General features: G+C 39.0%; 1 protein-coding gene across 5 annotated transcripts in view; it reads right to left on the bottom strand.

Annotated features, from left to right (window-relative positions):
* CNTN4 (contactin 4) overlaps positions 1-18,633 on the bottom strand; it is a 960,931-nt gene that overhangs the window by 477,523 nt on the left and 464,775 nt on the right. For all 5 annotated transcript variants that reach the window (XM_019024764.4, XM_055383681.2, XM_063703559.1 and 2 more), the window contains one exon: positions 8,181-8,323. In XM_019024764.4, the coding sequence (XP_018880309.1) occupies positions 8,181-8,235 (55 nt within the window). In that variant the 5' untranslated portion in view covers positions 8,236-8,323. The remainder of the gene's footprint in view (positions 1-8,180; positions 8,324-18,633) is intronic.

The following is an 18,633-nucleotide window of genomic DNA, read 5'->3' as shown; positions in this document are numbered from 1 at the left end:
ATGGAACCTCCAACATATGTTAAATTACTCAATGAATAATAGCTCATTAATCAGTGGGTTTGCAAAGTATCAGATGCTGCATTAAGTGCAAAGAATCTATGCATGTTCTCAGTCCTCACAGATCGCCTAAAGAAGTAAATACAGTTATTTTGCATGTTTTACAGATAAAAAAAAAAAAAGAAACCCATGACCTAGGGAGATGATGTAACTTTAACACACAACTCATAAGTGGCAGACCTATCTATGTAATTTCGGAGTCCATATTCTCAACCGCCAGCTCTGCAGTGTCTCCAGCTGGTGGTTTTGGCATGATACCAACTGCCAGACTGTTCCCGCTCCCATCATCCTCAAGCTTTGAGGCAGCATCACTGATCCCACATTTAAACAGAGAATGATCACACAGGTTGACATTAGGTACACATAATTGGATTTTCACTTGTCTGGTTTTTTCCTGTCTTCCTAAATTGTTTCATTCAAAAGAGTTCTTCCATTTTTTTTTCTAGATACAATACGCCCTAGACTCTATCAGTAAGGGAGTTTTATTTATAGTTAAGACATCCAGCATGGCTGAGCATATCTAATGGACCCAATAACAATTTTACTTCAGGAGAGGTCTTAAATTGAACATTTCTAATAACTTTTGGGTTGTGTGCTTGCTACTATATGTCCATGCCTATGGGGATATAAAATCGCTGCCAGTTCCTCTATTTACCTCAACATCTTCATTACTGATTAACATTTTCCCACTATGGACTTAAATACTTAAATTTATGTTGAAAAGAAGTTTTGCATTTGCTATTTATTATTTTCTAGGTATACTTCCCCTATTTTTTTCCTTAACTTTCATCAATGGAGTCACTGCTTTTTAATCTAGTTATTAGCTGTCTTCTTGACTAAGTCTTTCTACCACATGGGCTTCATTTTATGGCCATAGTTATGAGAGAGCATAGAGCAAACAGGAAATCCAGGCTTTGGCTTCGGTCAGCATAATTGTAAGTACACTGGCAAGTCATTTTCTTACAAAGAGAAACAATAAAATACAGGACTATGCTTTGCAGTAACTAAATGAAAACTAACACTCAGCTCTCTTTTGGTCTTAATTGAATATTTGTTACTTGCGCAAGAACACAGTAGTACTAGGTTTAATACATTGGCAGAATTGTGAATTATTTGACTGTTGCCTGTGTCTCTGTTTATTCTGGGGGAAAATGTGAGAATCTTGGGAATTGAAATATTATACCTTGCTGCGCAGTGAGGTCAAGCCTTGAAATGAACTTCTGTGTGCTCTCCATCCTGGTGGGGATAAAAGGGAGGATCCTTCAAGGCTGGTCACGAGCTTTAATGAAATATTCTGAGTAGGTAGAAAAATGGTGCTCATGGAGTCCTTTCATCAACATTAACAAATACTGGGAATTCCTCTTTTGTGTATTTTTGCTCTCAGAACTAGAATAAGCCCAAACTTTAGACAGCCTACTTCAGTCTTAGTGATGAGACTTCCTGAGCCTCAAAAGCCTTCTGAAGACGAATGAGCATTCTTTGTATGTGTTCTCATTGCAGGTTTGTATATATTTTTTCTATCATAGATTCAAGCTACATCCTGTGATTGATGATTCAATCCAGGGGTCTTCCTTGCTCCACTTTTTGTGAACACTCACCCATTTCAGAATATGTCTCCTGTGAATTATACAGGATCTTTCTCCACTACATGCCCCCAGATGCAGATATAATAACGACATAGATTTTGTGAGCAAATCAACAAATGCTTGCATTTGGAGAGGATGCACTTTCTTAAAAAGAGATAATTGCTGAAGTTGGTAAACTGCACTACAGAGATGGGAATAAATTTAGCCTCCTTGAAACCAAGATCAACTGAGAATGTATCAAGCATAAATTTCTGCGCTCATTCACAGAGAGTTTTTAAATGTCTTCACGCCTCTTGCTGCACGTAAACATATGGAGCAGCCATTTTCTTTCTTTCAAATGCTGCCAATGTGAACAGAATCAATAGCACATGGTAAAGCATATGACCCATGTGAAATTTCATATTAGTTGAATAGAATTCCAGGCTGAGCTCTAAACCTATCGGCATACATATCTTCCTCTCTAACCATGTGTACGGATATAATTGTAAATTATTGGAATTGAACAGGACTCTAAAACCATCTGTTCAACTCCTTCATTGTACAGAAGTATAAGCTGAATCTTAGGTAAAATGACTTGCTCAACATCTGGTTAATAATAAAACAAGCAAATACTAAAAAGAGTAAAACTCCCTAATTGCAGGACCCAGATAATATTTATAGATATAACTACACAGTGGTTTGTGAGCATGTATTATGCAAACACGTGCATACACATACATATATAGATCTATTAATACATACACAGTCAACTCTCCAATCATCTCTGTTAAAGCTGTTTTTTCCCACCTGCTTTCTTTCTAATTACTGACATGACCAAAACTAAGCTGCCTCTCTGCTATTAGCTGGTTTGGACTCCCCTAAAAGTAGAGGCTAAGAGCAGGACTTCCAAGCAGTTTAGTTTATTTAGGAGGTGATACCAAGAAGCAGAAGTAAAGAAGAAAAAAGTAGAAGGCGTTATTGTGGGAAACTGAGACTCAATCCAGCCTTGAACCCCTAAGAAAGTATGTTAAATATGCCTGAGAATTGACTTCCCAAAGGACAGGAGACAGAGGCATTTATCTACTGATTCTCATGCCCCCTTAGCTGAAGGCTGCCCCTAAGGACGGGGTTAACTTCCCATAGTTCTCCTTGCTTGTGACTCAGATAAAGACTTGAGGCAGAAAAATACAACAGGGGAACAGTTCTACTCCAGCTATAGTTAAAGTCAGAAATGGGCGAGGCGTGACCTGGTGTGGTGGCTCATGCCTATAATCCCAGCACTTCGGGAAGGCAAGGCACGTGGATCATTTGAGGTTAAGAGTTTGAGACCAGCCTGGCCCACATGGCAAAACCCCGTCTCTACTAGAAATACAAAAACTAGCTGGGCGTGGTGGTGGGCACCTGTAATCCCAGATCCTCAGGAGACTGAGGCAGTAGAATCGCTTGAACCTGGGAGGTGGAGGTTGCAGTGAGCCAAGATCGTGCCACTGCACTTCAGCCTGGAAGACAGAGCAAGACTCCATCTCAAAAAAAAAAAAAAAAAAAAAGTAATAAAAATAAAATAAAATAAGAAATGGGAGAGGCAGTGTTGCACCAAGATATAGACTTCAAGGCACACAGACCAATTTTAATACTTTAGATATTTACATCTGCTTTTTAAAAACGTGTACAGATTAGCATCATAGGAAGGCTAGTCCATAGAGTTGGCATCGAGGTGACTACAAAGCACCCGGGGTCTATAGCACAGCTTGAAATTGGAGATCTAGTCTCTTTCTCTCATGACTGGCCAGGCTGCAGCATTCATTCATTTGAAAAATATTTATTGAATTGCACTATGTGCCAGACATTTTCCAGATGCTGGGAATTCAGCAGTGAACTAAAAGGACAGAAATATCTACCCAAATAAACCTTACAGTCTAGTAGGGAAAGATATTTTGTATAAAAAGAAGAAAGCGGCTGGGCGTGGTGGCTCACGCCTGTAATCCCAGCACTCTGGGAGGCCGAGGTGGGCGGATCACAAGGTCAGGAGATCGAGACCATCCTGGCTAACATGGTGAAACCCTGTCTCTACTAAAAATACAAAAAAATTAGCCAGGCATGGTGGCATGTGCCTGTAGTCCCAGCTACTTGGAAGAGTTACTCGGGAGGCCGATGCAGGAGAATGGTGTGGACCCGGTAGGTGGAGCTTGCAGTGAGCCGAGATCACACCCCTGCACTCCAGTCTAGGCAGCAGAGCCAGACTCTCTCTCACAAAAAAAAAAAAAAAAAAAAAGAAGAAGAAGAAGAAGAAAGCAAAATATATCATTATTCAGATATTGATGAGAGCTCTGAGGAGAAATCAAGCAATAAAAAGCATAGAAGATATTGGTCAAAATAAATATTGCCATTTTAATGTATTTACTGTGTTCAGGAAAAGCCTCACCAATTAGGTGACATTTGAGCACAGATTTAAAGAAGGTTAGAGGGTGGGTCCTGGGGACATTTAAGGCAAGAGCATTCTTGACAAAAGAAAGTTAGTATAAAAGCCCTAAGGTCTAAGTGTATGCAGTATCATTTCTTTCTTCCCTGCCTTCCTTGCCTTCCTTGCCTTCCTTCCTTCCTTCCTTCCTTCCTGAGTCTGGCTCTGTCACCCAGGCTGGAGTGCAGTGGCACGATCTCGGCTCACTGCAACCTCTGCCTTCCGGGTTCAAGTGATTCTCATGCCTCGGCCTCCCGAGTAGCTGAGATTATAGATGTGCACCACCATGCCCAGCTACTTTTTGTATTTTAGTAGAGACTGGGTTTCGCCATGTTGGCCACACTGCTCTTGAACTCCTGGCCTTAAGTGGTCCGCCCGCTTTGGCCTCCCAAAGTGCTGGGATTACAAGCATGAGCCACTGTGCCTGGCCTTATTTTTTTAAATTACTTTTTATTTTTATATAATAGATGTACATATTTTGGGGACACATATGATAATGTAACATATTCATATAATTTGAAAAGATCAAATCTGTATAATTGGGATATCCAACACCTTAAATATTTGTTTATCTTTATGGTAGAAATATTAGAATTCTTCTCTTCTACCTATTTTAAAATATACAATAGTTTATTGTAAAGCAAACATTTGAAATAAAGTGTCACAAAGTGGTGGCCTAGGAACTGCATCTGGCCTGCAGACCATTTTGGTTTGCTTTATACAGGCCCTTTATTTTTACTTTTAAAACCAATTTAAATTTTATTCATTAACATTATGGAAATCCTAGAGAATTAGGAGATTGTAGATTGAAAAAAAAAACTGGGAGACTTGTCACAAAGGAGTAGAGCCGGACACAGATTAATATTTTAGTGGGGCATGTTGTTTTCTAGTATTCCATAGTCACCAACATTCCCTGTTGCACTGTACACTTTTACACTTCTGTAAGAACGTTTTACTCATTTGTTAGCTTCCTTGCTTTTTTAGGTAGCAGGGTTTTATGATCTTGAGTTTAAATTGGTGAAGAAGAATAATGAAGCCAATTTTCATTGTGACTGAATTTTTAGATTACTGGCATCAATAGTTTTGGTTTATTTGAAAATTATTGCCAGACACTGAGTCATCTGGCAAAAAAGAACATTCCCATTGTACCATAAAGTACTAATAAATGCCCTCAAATAATTAACAGATCTTATCAGTTGCATCCCTTGCAGGATGAGCCTGCTTGTATATTTGGATCCTGTCTTACTTGGGGAAAAAAAAGATCAGGAAAAGGCATATGTGAGATTCACTAATTATGGTAAACATAACAGGTGTAAATATATCCCTTGCCAAAAACTCACCAAGAAACCTCAGACTAAAGATGTATAGAAAAGTTATGGATGATACACAAAAGGAAAAGAATGACCAGTTTTTTGTTTTGTTTTTGTTTTTCGTTTTTGGTGAGATGGAGTTTCACTCTTGTTGCCCAGGCTGGAGTGCAGTGGCGTGATCTCAGCTCACTGCAACCTCCGCCTCCCAGGTTCAGGCGATTCTCCTGCCTTAGCCTCCCAAGTAGCTGGGATTACAGGCATACACCACCATGCCTTGCTAATTTTATATTTTTAGTAGAGACGGGGTTTCTTCATGTTGGTCAGGCTGGTCTCTAACTCCTGACCTCAGGTTATCCACCCACCTCGGCCTCCCAAACTGTTGGGGTTACAGGCATGAGACACCATGCCTGGCATAAAGCAGTTTAAAAAATCAAAATTCCGCGAGTGGAGTGCTATGTAAATTAATGAAATCAAGACAAATAGCAAGAAAACAAAAACATTAATTAAAGCTTGACTTTACCTACACTGAAGAAGGCATATGGTAAGGGAATATTAATGCCATGTAAAACAGGTCACAAAAAAGCCTCACAAAAACAATTAATACGCTGATTCTCTATAAAAAGCTAAGCGAATAAAATAGATACAGTTACACACACACCTTAGGTGAGAATTCCCCCAAGTTTTTCAAAACACTACTGAAGAGAGTAGTGGCTTTCTTGATTTTCAACCCTTTCATATCTTGATATTTACTTAGCACATTGGGTTAAATAAACATTTTGCTGTAGCCAAATATGAGAAATCAATTCACTGCTTTATGGCTTAAAGAGTACGTTTATACCAGAGTCATTATGAGAAGTTAAAACTCTAAAGCGTCAGTCGAATCCCTTAGGAGGGTCAAGGTCCCAGAGAAAAACAACTGAGGTATTAGAGCCTGGGCATACTGCTGGGAGGAAGATGAAGGCTCTGACCAGATGGGGGAAATAAATAATATCCCTAAGAGGGATGCCAAGATGTTCACAATCATGCAGCAGGGAAGATGTTGTGAACTCAACTAAGGCAAGAAGTTTGAAACAGGAAGGTAGACTATTAAAAGATGTATAAGTAAATGAGCATTTACATTTAGAAAAACATAGGAAGAACGAAAACAAAAATCTCAAAACTAAATTTGCAACCATAAACTTACCAAATCCTCAAGACAACTAAAAGACCATACGCTATGTACAGGCAAGACTATAGTCGGCTTCAGTTTAAATCTTAGCTCGACCACTTACTCGCTTTGTGAATTTGGGTGAGTTTAACTTCCTGGTGCTTCAATAATAATAGTAATATTCATAGTTAATACAGTGAAATAAATAATAAATGCTTACTTCTTAAGGGTCGTGGAAGAAAGAAATTGGATAAAGGATACCGAGTGCTTAGCATAGTGCCTAGCATAGAATGAGTGATCCATACATGTTAGTACTACCATTATTATTTTTGATTTAATAGCAATTGCAAATAATCTACTACAACAAGTTGTCAGAAATTACAGGACTCAGTTAATAGAGCTCTAAGAGAGCAGTAGCATGTCTGTTTTGATCAGGATTATATTCCCAGATCCCAGTACGGGGCTGGCTTGTTACACGGTACTCAGTAACATTATTTGAGTGAATGCATACATCAAAGTAATCGTGATCCAAAAGTCATTTTTGCTTCATGTTGTAAAAATGCAAATATATTCAGGTGTCCCTCTTGGACTTGACACTCTGAATAACAAAACAAGTCAACTAGACTAATTTCAAAGGGGCGTGGAATGATACACAGCAGCCCAAGCTGCAAACCAATTCCCGGTGCATGCTGGACTTCTGATGCATCAGCACTTGAACTATGTATGTCAACTGCTAGACTCTTATCTTCCAGAAAATGGAGAAAGCAATAGAGAGTATGTGTGAAGTTTTCTTTTCTTTTCTTTTTTTATTTTTTTGAGACCGAGCCTCACTCTGTTGCCCAGGCTGGAGTGCAATGGCGCGATCTCGGCTCACTGCAACCTTCGCCTTCTGGGTTCAAGCAATTCTCCTGCCTCAGCTCCCCGAGTAGCTGGGATTACAGGCATGCACCACTGCACCTGGTTAATTTTGTATTTTTAGTAGAGATGAGGTTTCGCCATGTTACTCAGGCTGGTCTGAACTTCTGACCTCGGGTGATCCACCCACCTCAGCCTCCCAAAGTGCTGGGATTAATGGCGTGAGCCACCGCGCCCAGCCATGTTTGAACTTTTCAAATCCCTTTTCTAGTAGTTGGCCATGAGTATATGGTAAAAACCTCCTGTGTTTTGCTTTCTAGTTCCTACTAAACTGTAGTACATTGAAATGAAAAACAGAGTCAGTATCAGAAGATGGAGTGATATCAACAAAGACACTGAAAGAGCTATCCAGATAAATGTCCATCCACTGAAATGAAAGTAGGCAACACTCCAGACTATATTATCAGTTTTATTGCCCAATATCTCTGTGCAATTGGGCACTGGGATGAGCAAAAATAACAACTTTCAAACTAAATAATGGCTCAAACGACTCTAAAAGGACCAGATAGACAGGTGAAACATTGATGTCTATCTCTGGATACAACACCATGAAAAGAGTCACTAAAAGACCATCAGGAAGGTATATTCAACAGTGTCAGCAAATGCTAGTCATAGTAGCATATACTCTTGCGATTTTATCATTGCCGTCTAAAGTGAAGGCCCACTTTTGAATTAGTGTGAAATACAGTGGCATTTCTAAATCAAAAAGTTTTAAAATGACACTCTACCTGCAAGGCACAACATGAATGATTGCAGTACCAGCAGTTCCCATGGCAACCTCATCTTCAGTTTCCGAGGTCAAAGGGAGTTTCAAGTCCAATAACAAGCGAATAGAATTGCTGCTTCTTTTAAGTTTTGTATAACCTTTAATCTGTGGGAAAGAAGAGACATTACAATGAGATTTGGGAATATTTCTCCTTGGGGTCTCTGCAAGTTTATCTTTACTCAAATATCAATAAAACTCACTTGTGGGAAAGTACCATTGGAGGGGAAGAAAGGGACATGTTAAATTATGAATATAAAGCTAATAAGAATCCTATTTTTTTCTTGCAAATAATAATTGGACAGGGATTGGAGCTGAAGTGTCCCTGTGGCTTCTGAGTGAAGACAAGAACAGTTTCTGATTAGGCATGAACCAATCTGAAGGCAGGGGAATGCACTATGCTTTGCAAGGTCTCTCTTTGTCCAGATCCTGTTCTTATTTATTTTCCAATTAGTTAAAATTAAAAAAAGCAAATACAGAACTGCCACAGAACAAGATAGGCTTAACACTGGCGGACCTCAGGTAGAAATTCCCAATTTTTCCAATGGAGTTATATCATGTGGGAAAATTGTGACTACCCCATTAATTCAAACATTTTTTCCCCTTTGCCCCATGTTTCACTTTTAACATGCCACAGAAATATGCAGCTCCAGTGTCTAATGAGAGAAATCCAAACAGCTATCAGTAGCTGCCTACTAGGTTCATTTGGATATATCCAGAACATGATTATGAACACTGATACTTCTGTTAGCCAAGAATACTGAATAAGGAGAATTCTGCAGTGAAGAGAGGCTACTCATTACCTTTACCAAAAGCTACAAAGTGAGTAACTGAGTGAAGCTGTGGGCAGACACTGTTATTCTGGGGAATGGAGGCATGTCCTTGCTTAAGGGAACAGGTGCCCCTCAGCTCAAGCAGATGGGTAATGTGGAACACAGACCCAGGGTTGCAGGGGCATCTACAACTTTTCAAAGAAAAGTTGAAAATATAACTGTATTTTGAAAATCTCCTAAGTTTTAAGTATCAAAAATTAGTTCAAAATACTTTTTAAGGCCAGGTGCAGTAGTTCACACCTGTAATCCCAGAACTTTGGAAGGCCAAGATGGGAGGATCTCTTGAGGCCAGGAGTTCAAGACCAGCCTGGGCAACATAGCTAGACCCCCACCTTTACAGAAAATTTTTAAAAATCAGCTTGGCATGGTGGTGCACGCCTATAGTCCCTGCTACTCACGAGGCTAAGACAGGAGGATTGCTTCAACCCAGGAGTTTGAGGCTGCAGTGAGCCATAATCACTCCACTGCATTCCAGCCTGGGCAACAGAGGGAGACTCTGTCTCAGAGAAAAAAAAAAAAAATTAAACACTGTATGACTCAAGTAAAGCCAAATTTCCCTCTGGTGCTGAAGGATTGCAACATGAAGTTAGTAAAACAGAACTCTCAACTGTGGTTCCTCTCATCCAGTCATCCCTTCTCCCACCCATCCTGCCAGCCCACCATGTGTGAATGTATATATGAAGCATCTTCTGCTTGCCAGACACAAGGTGAAGCACTGGGCCCATCAAGAGGAACAAGGCACAATCTCTATCCTCTAGAGTCTCTTTATCCAGTAGGGGCTGTTACTGAGAATTTCATATAATTGCAATATGATATCCCGTTATCAAGGAAGGAGGAAACTTTTTGTTTGGCAATCTTCATAAAGGAGGTTAGCTTCCCTTGGGGTCTGAAAGATGAGCAGAGTGCTACCTATTCATCAGTTAATCAAATAAACCAGAAATCTACAGAACCGGCAGATCTCATTCTATTTACAACTCTGGCAGGAACTTGTTATGTGGTCCTAGGTAGACCGCTCCGCCTAGCCTCTCTCTGAATCTTGTTTCAAGGGAAACCTCCTGGTTAAGTAAATGAAACTTCTTTGAAAACTCTACAGCACCCTACATTGCCAGATATTACTGTGGTCTCAACTTGTTATTTTAGCTTTCATGTAAAAAATATATTACATTTATATTATTTTTAAATTGACAAATAATAATTGTATATATTTATGGTATACAATGTGATATTTTGATATATGTACACACTGTGGGAGCCCCAATATTTTTAAGCTGAAAACAACCTGAAGTTTCTCATCTTACTCCCACTTATAAGAAAAACACTGTGAGCAAACACAGGCTTACATGAAAACATGGGCCAACACAAGCTACGTAATAATGGGCTCTTAGCGTTAATTTAAACCATGTGATCACTACAAAGCCTGTATGTTTACCAGGGAGCTAATAGAAAATGAACAACCATCATTAGAGAACTTGCCTTTCTTTTGTGCCCTTAAATAGCTTAGTTTCTGATAGAGCTGGACTTAATATATTGTGAAGACAAAAGGGACTCTTAACTTCGGATCTGCTGATGTGGCAGAAAGCCGGCCGTATCTCTAACTGGATATGTTCAGATACTCTTCTGACATGCATGGTGATTAGGCCGTTTTAGATAAACAGGATGTGCTGATCAATGAAAACTATTAATGTCTTAAGCAAATGATCAGGGTATTAATAATTAATTTTGTGAGAGAAATGTCATCTCGGACCTCGGGATTGATCTACAATGTTAAGCAGTTTCTTGAAGCAATTAAAATTAGCTTAGGAAATGTATCCAATTACATGATAAAGATTTAGTTCATGATATGATAGTATTTACAGTGCATGTTCCATTAAGCTGTAGATTTTTAAGGATGAAGAATTTCAAGAATCCTATCGGCATTTATTTACATTCAGGTAGGTAAGGTTCACCTTCGCTAATCAGAAATAATGGGGTCGTGGACAGTAATTTGTCAGTGTGCAGTGGTAACCAAAGCATCAGGTTTTCTGAAGGGAGCTGAAGATTCATGAGTCTCATGTGGGACTCTGGTGCAGGATACAAAGTTTCATAATTTCAATTTTTCTGTCAGAGTCAGAAAGAAAGCTGCAGGATGAGCCAAGAGTTATGGTGGCAATAGATCTCCCCTGCAGCTGTGAGCTCTCTCTGGCTTATCCAACAGTGGCTTTAGCAAAGTTAGTGTACTCAGCACTCATTTTGAGATCCTGCCCAAGAATGAGACTCGTAAATCCTAAGAAGGAAGCTACACAATAAAACAGGCCTCGGTTGCTTTCTCTCATTGAGCCAGGAGGAGATGAATAACTAAGAATTGTACGCGGTGTTTGTTTGTTTTTTTTTCACATTCTTGCACAGAACAAAACTTCCCTCAACCCTTCAAACAATTCTCATACTAACAGTCACACTGAAGACCTCAGAACAAAGTGCTGAAAACAAAAGCATGAATCAGTTTTCCCTTAAGAGTCCTGGTTTCCAAGAATCTACATGCAGGGCCTGGTCATGTATTTATTTGTTTTGAACACTCTCCTGAATTAAAATGTTGCTGGTATCCAAACAGTACTAATTCAGCTCAACAAAAAAAGTAATCGTGTTTACCATGTGGCAGGCACAGTGCCGGGCGTTGGGTTTGCAGAGGTTAGGGAGGTGTGGGTCTTGTCCTCAAGGAGCTCACAGTTTACTTAGCAAGAGGTGCTAAGAAACCAGTAATTATAATTCGGTGCAATGTGTGTAGTAAGTTTATTAAGAACAAGATGTTAAGGAAGCAAAAGATTATCATTGAACTGAGCTGGGAGGTAGGGTAGGGCAGGAGTTTCAAGAAAGCTCCTCAAAGGGGCTACCATTTTGAACTGATTCTTAAAGGATAAATAAGAGGGAGGAAGGCCATTCTGAGCCAAGTGACAAGGAAAACAAACTGGCAAGAAGCTGTGAGAACCTTTAAGTTACAGCAGTGCAAGAAAATGAAAAGCGTAGTCTGCAGAATCTAACTTGTGCTCTATTCCTAGACTTCCCACTCTCCAGCTGTGTGGTCCATCTATAAAAGAGCAGCAGGATATATATCTGCCAAACTTATGGTAAGGATTAGTGAGAATGCATGGAAAGCACTGAGCTTAGGTACTGGCACAAAGTTGAAACGTCATAGCTATCTTTGTTAAAGACAGCACGGCGCAGCCTGAGTTTGGGAGTTATCGGCTGAGGGGCAAAGAGGCTGGAAGGTAAATCAAGGGCCTGGTCTCCAATCATCTTTGAACGTATATTAAAGATTCTGGACTTGAGGCCAGGCACGGTGGCTCATGCCTGTAATCCCAGCACTTTGGGAGGCCGAGGTGGGTGGATCACGAAGTCATGAGATCAAGACCATCCTGGCTAACACAGCAAAACCCCATCTCTACTAGAAATAGAAAAAATTAGTTGGGTGTGGTGGCACACGCCTATAGTCCCAGCTACTAGGGAGGCTGATGCAGGAGAATGGCTTGAACCCAGGAGGCGGAGGTTGCAGTGAGCCGAGATCGTGCATCACTGCACTCCAGCCTGGACAATGAGCAAGACTCCTTCTGAAAAAAAAAAAAAAAAAAGATTCTGGACTTGATTCTGAAGTCTACGAGGAGGGTGAGAATGACTTTCAAGAAGGGAAAGACCTAAAAAGATTTTATTTTCCTGTATGAAGATCTGCTTAAAATGTAATCCCCCGAAGGACATAATATCTATTTTACCTTTTTGCTTTTCTCCTCTGGTTAGCAAGTTGACTACATCTCTAATTACTAAGAATACTTCCAACAGAATATGTTTTTCAAGGCCTCATAGCAGCAAGACAGAGTGGGAAAACACGGATTCATGCACACTGAGTTCTTCCTGGATTTACTACAAATTACCTAACTTTGGGAAAGACACTTAATCTCTGTAAACGTGCTTGCTTGTTTGTAGGTTAGGGATCATGCCAGAAGCCCTATCTTTCTCACAAGTGTGCTGTGAAGGTCAACTGGCTTGTTTTGTATGTGAGCATTAACTATCATCGTCGTTTAAACTTGGATTCAAATTCTACCTCCTGGCCCCCACCAAATAGATTTTTAACTTTATGAAGGTAGGAATCTTTGTATTCTTGATTGACATTTTAGAGGCACATAGAATAGTGAACCACCAGAGCAGGCAGCCAATCAACAGCTGATATGTAAATGAAAGAATAAAGGTAGCTAACATCTCTTGTGGACCTGCCGTGTGATCTTACATTCACTTCTCATTTAATCCTTATAACATGGCTGGGAGTCAGGCATCATCATCCTCTATAAAATTAGAGCCTTGGAAATTAGAATATGAGAGGCTATCAAACTTGTCCAAGGTTAAATATCTAGAAATCAATAGAGCCAATATTTAAATCTATGTCTTCATACTTCAAATACTGAACTCGTTTCTAAAGGTAATGAACTCTTCTAAAAGTATTGTGTCTTTTAAAGTGTGACATAACATCCTGATGGTGACTCCTTTCTCTCTAACTTGGATTTTCATGTTGTCCTTCTGCAGAAGTGAAGCCAGGTGCCAGTAAGCCAAGGTGTAGAATCTGTAATACTCATAATGTAAAGGATAGCACAGGTTTCAGAGCTGAGACTTTGTCGGAAGGCTACGTTTCACTAGTGTTAATTCAGAAGTCTTTTGTGATAGCATAACTGTGAATAAGTTTCTTTCCTCCTAAGTGTAAGAACAACATAAACATTTGCTTTCTTGCTAATTATTATTTAGAGTGCTACCATTCTGAAGGCAGAGATTTTTAAAAAGGATCATCCACAGTTCCCATCTGTAGAGTTGAGAGTTTCCTAACTCTACAATTAGCTAATGAGGGGTGCAGTCAATCACAATGGCGAGGAAGCGGGAAACAGAAATGAAAGCAAGAGATTAAATAGGCTTCCTCAGAAAGCAATATGCCAATAATTTTAAAGGAAAATGGCATACAGTAAAACTTAATGTTCAATCAGTCAATAGATATTTGTTGAGTGTCCATGATTCAATTGGTAAAATGCAAAATACAAAGAGTTTTGGGTCAAGGTCTCCGCCCACAAGGACACTACAGCTCAATTGGATAGAAAACATTATTGACCATACAAGATAGTTTATATGTCAAATGAGTAGGACAGGTCATCTGTATGTCCTGTGATTATGGTAGCTAGCCTATAGGTTCTTCTTGGATAATGAAAATTCCTATCACATCATTCAATCAAATTAACTTGCTGGATTTTCTCCTTTTACCAGATTTATGCTCTATCTACCAGTAAAAACAGATTTTCATTCCTATAGCTGATGTCTTTCAAACTTGACTTGAGATTGCAGTAAGTAGTCTGCTAGGAATGATGAGAAAATATGTGTTAATTGGTTTTTATCATTAGATTATTTGTCCCAAGCATCTGAAAATATGAATAGAACAGTGCAAAAGAGGGGAAGATATAAGGGACCTGGATGATATATTTGGGAAGCTACAACTATTAAACAAGAGGCAGACATGTATAGGATGGAATCCCTTATTTAGACCATACTCACCTACCCAATGGTTGATTTAGACACCGTTTCCGTCATAATATCATAATACCACATTAAAGAGGACCTTGAGGAATGACAGAGGGTCAGCTAAGGTACACAGTTGCTCCCCATTTTAAAAGACTTTCCACTTGTGAAGATTCTAACCATAAACATAATGATTACATTAGGCAGAAATCCTCTGAAATAAAAGCCAGGTAGCTAATGTATCATCATTTCACTTACTGAAGGATGTCTTCCATAGCCCGAGAGTCCACAGTTATACGGATTAATTTGGAAAAGTCTTTCATTGAAATTTCTTAAAGTATATACCCACTACGGATTTCTCAAAATATACTTTCCCCTTATAGAAAACCTTATTCTACCTTTGATGTTGGACCTTTGTATTTTGCTACTGAGAAGACCCTCTTCAAAAAACGGAAGTAACCTCAATAATCACAGTGATATTTCAAAAGATCCCTGGGATAAGATTCAGAATAACTGGGTTCCAGGCTCAGTGCTGTTATTTGCTGGCTGGACAAGTTTCCTCAGGAATAGAAGACGGGACTGGGCCAGATTGTTTTTAAGGATTCTTGAAACTTTCAATTACATTGTTCTATAAGAAGAAGGTTATATATGCCAAAAATATTTAATTAGTTAAATGAAGTAAAGACTATGTCTTTGTCATCCCAAGAGCCATTTGAGGCTTGTAACAATTTTTTGGATTACATCATCTTCCCATCCATTAAAATTGTTTTAGATATATCGCTTTTAAATTCTACGTATTAAACTATTACTGAAAATTTAACTCCAAGCCACAAGTCCACATTCACCATCCACAGCCTTCACTAAGTAATCACTTATTGTAATTTTTCAAAGTTTTATTTAACTTTTACTTTTATTAAGGGAACGCTTGAACATAGCTTAAATACTAGCTGTTAGTCCCCATAGGGAAATATTGCCCAGGGGCAACAAACTACTTTTCTGTTAAGTAGTTCAACAATGATAATTTGAAAAAATAACACGCTTATACTACTATTTCTTGATTTTTTTGTCGTATGTATTAAGTTCTTTTATGAACGATGATATTCAACTCTCTTAATCATTCCCAATGACAGACAGGCATACACAAATACAAACATACCTTGCTTCACTGTTGTCTAAACTTAGTTATAGCACATAATTTGGTAATTTGTTAGCTGAGCTTGAGAGTATACTGCTTTTCTTTTTTTTTATAGTACTTGTTTTTTGTGAGTTACTGTGATTTCCTCTTTAATAACAGGTTTCTAAGTATATACCACAAATTCATCCTAAACATTCTATCATAGCTAATGCTTTCAATATTTTTAAACACACCTTACAGTCCATCATTTTTAATAAGTATTATTTATTTGGACATATAGATACTTAACACTTCAACAATTCAGTTGAAAAACAGACATGAATGGTTCTAGTCTTCTAACATTGTTTAGTTAAACACAGAAGAGCCACGTATTCAAAGCTATGATTTTTCTCACAATTATCCATACATATGAAGCTTATGTATTTGTGAGAGTATACAGTACAATGTAGTAAATCAGCAACATAAAAGCGTATGTGATTAAACTGGTAAACAATGTTGGAGATAACGTAATGGTAGAATATAGTACAAAACAACTGGTGAAATGATAAATAATAGACACCATTTAAACAGCATTTACTACATAGTAGTTTCTGTATTATTTGTTAACTCATATAATCTTTAAAACAACCTTGAAGGTAAACAACAATATTATTTTAATTTTATGGGTTAACTAAGTTGAAATTAATAAGTAATAGAACTTTCTCTGATTTTCCCTGTTTATTGTATATTTTATGCACTGACATGCATTCTTTTTACGTATAGTTTGGTGAGATTTCAAAAACTTATACAGTCATACAACCACCATCACCATCACGATGCAGAATATTTCTGTCACTCCCAAAATGAACCCTTAGAATGCTCATAAACTTTTGGTGGGAATGTAAATTAGTTCAGCCACTGTGGAAAGCAGTTTGGAGATTTCTTAAAGAATTTAAAACAGAACTACCATTTGACCCAGAAATTCCATTACTGGGTATACACCCAGAGAAAAATAAATCGGGCTGGGCACAGTGGCTCACGCCTATAATCCCAGCACTTTGGGAAGCTGAGGCAGGAGGACTGTTTCAGTCCAGGACTTCGAGAGCAGCCAGGGCAACACAGGGGTATACCATCTCTACAAAAAAAATTTTAAAAGTTAGCCAGCTATGGTGGCTCCTGCCTTTATTCCCAGTTACTTGCGAGGCTGAGGTGGGAGGATTGTTTGAGCTCAGTATTTGGAGCCTGCCGAGAGCCAAGATCGTGCCACTGCACTCCAGCATGGGTGACAGTACAAGACCCTGTCTCAAAAACAAGAAAAGGAAAAGAAAGAAAAGAAATAATTTTACCAAAAAAGACACATGCACTTGTATGTTTGTCACAGCACTATTCATGGTCATAGAATCAACCTACGTGCCCATCAATGGTGGATTAAAGAAAATTTGGTGCATACACACCATGGAATACTATGCAACAATGAAAATGAATGAAATGATGTTCTTTGCAGCAAGATGGATGCAGCTGGAGGCCATTATACTAAACAAATTAATGCAGGAACAGGAAACAAATACTGCGTGATCTCACTTACAAGTGGGAGCTAAATATTGCATATCCAGGGACATAAAGATGGGAACAACAGACCCTGGGGACTAGTAGAACAAGGAGAGAAGGAGGGGAGGAAGGGCTGAAAACTGCTTATTGGGTACTATGCTCACTGCTTGGGTGATAGGGTCATTTGTACTCCTAATTTCAGCATCACACAATATACCTATGTAACAAACCCACACAAGTACCCCCTGAATTTAAAATAAAAGTTGAGATTATGAAGTTTGACTTAAGATTGTGGATATTTAAACACTCTGTTGAATTTCTCCCAAATAGGTATATGTAGCCTTATTATTAGAAAAGCAGGCAACTGTAGTTTATATATAAAATATGTGGTATTTTCATCTTGCATTTAGATTGCCCCTCAGATACTTCATCATTCCTTTAGAATGTCATTCCCATGTTATTACAGTCTTATTACAATAAAACCAAGAACAAAAGTAGATCATAGTTCAAGACAGGAAAATACATGGCACCTCCACTCCTCTGTCCCACTCCTATGGAAAGCAATGCTAATTGATTATGGCACTCTTTGCTGCTTAGCCCAAGGGCAGCCCCAGAATCCTCTCAACATGGCATTTCAAGTACACATGACAAAATCAATACAGGTTGCAAGTAAAATAAAAATTCCTTTGCTTTCCTATGGCAATGAGATCATTGGCTTTAGAATCACACAAGCCAGCTTTAAATCCCAGCTCTACCATTTAGCTGTTGTTCTTGGGCAAGTCATTAAACCTCTGTGAGCCTCACTTTCCTCTTTCATAAACTGACAGTGAAAATACAGGGGTGTTGAAAGGAATATGCGAGAAAATCCATATACTTGGATTCTGCTAGAGAAAGTTTGAGTCGGCAAACTTGCCGGAAAAAACAAGAGGGGCAAGCAGTGGAAGGATCTGGTTCTGGGAGACCACAAACACAGGGAGCACACCGTGCCAAAGGGGGAAATCCATGACCCCTTGGATTTCCCACTGAGCATTGGAGGAGAGCAGATGCAAGGGACTTGGGGGAAATGGCAATCCCCAGAAACCCCACTCTTTCCCATGCTTTCTGGGTACTGGGAAGTAAACTTTGCAAACTCTTAAAGCTTCTATCACCAGAGCAGGAAAGAAGGATTTCTTAGCAATCATCTCACGTTTGTTTTCCTTCTGCTCGCTGGTGTGCTGCAGAGTGCCAATTCTGCTAACTTCCCAAATAAATCACCGTTAATGAAGCATGCTGCACATACAGACAGCAACAGGCATTTTTTAATCACCTAAACTAAAGAAGAGCTAAAGGTAAGCACAAAACACTCTAATACCTAATACATTAGGTGTCAGATTAAAAGTGGCAAGAACCGTGTGACTTTCAGGGCT

This window comes from Gorilla gorilla, chromosome 2 (genome assembly GCF_029281585.2).
Source record: "Gorilla gorilla gorilla isolate KB3781 chromosome 2, NHGRI_mGorGor1-v2.1_pri, whole genome shotgun sequence".
Taxonomy (NCBI): Eukaryota; Metazoa; Chordata; class Mammalia; order Primates; family Hominidae; genus Gorilla; species Gorilla gorilla.
Note: the sequence above shows the minus strand (reverse complement) of the source record. Positions and strands in the feature narration are given on the sequence as shown.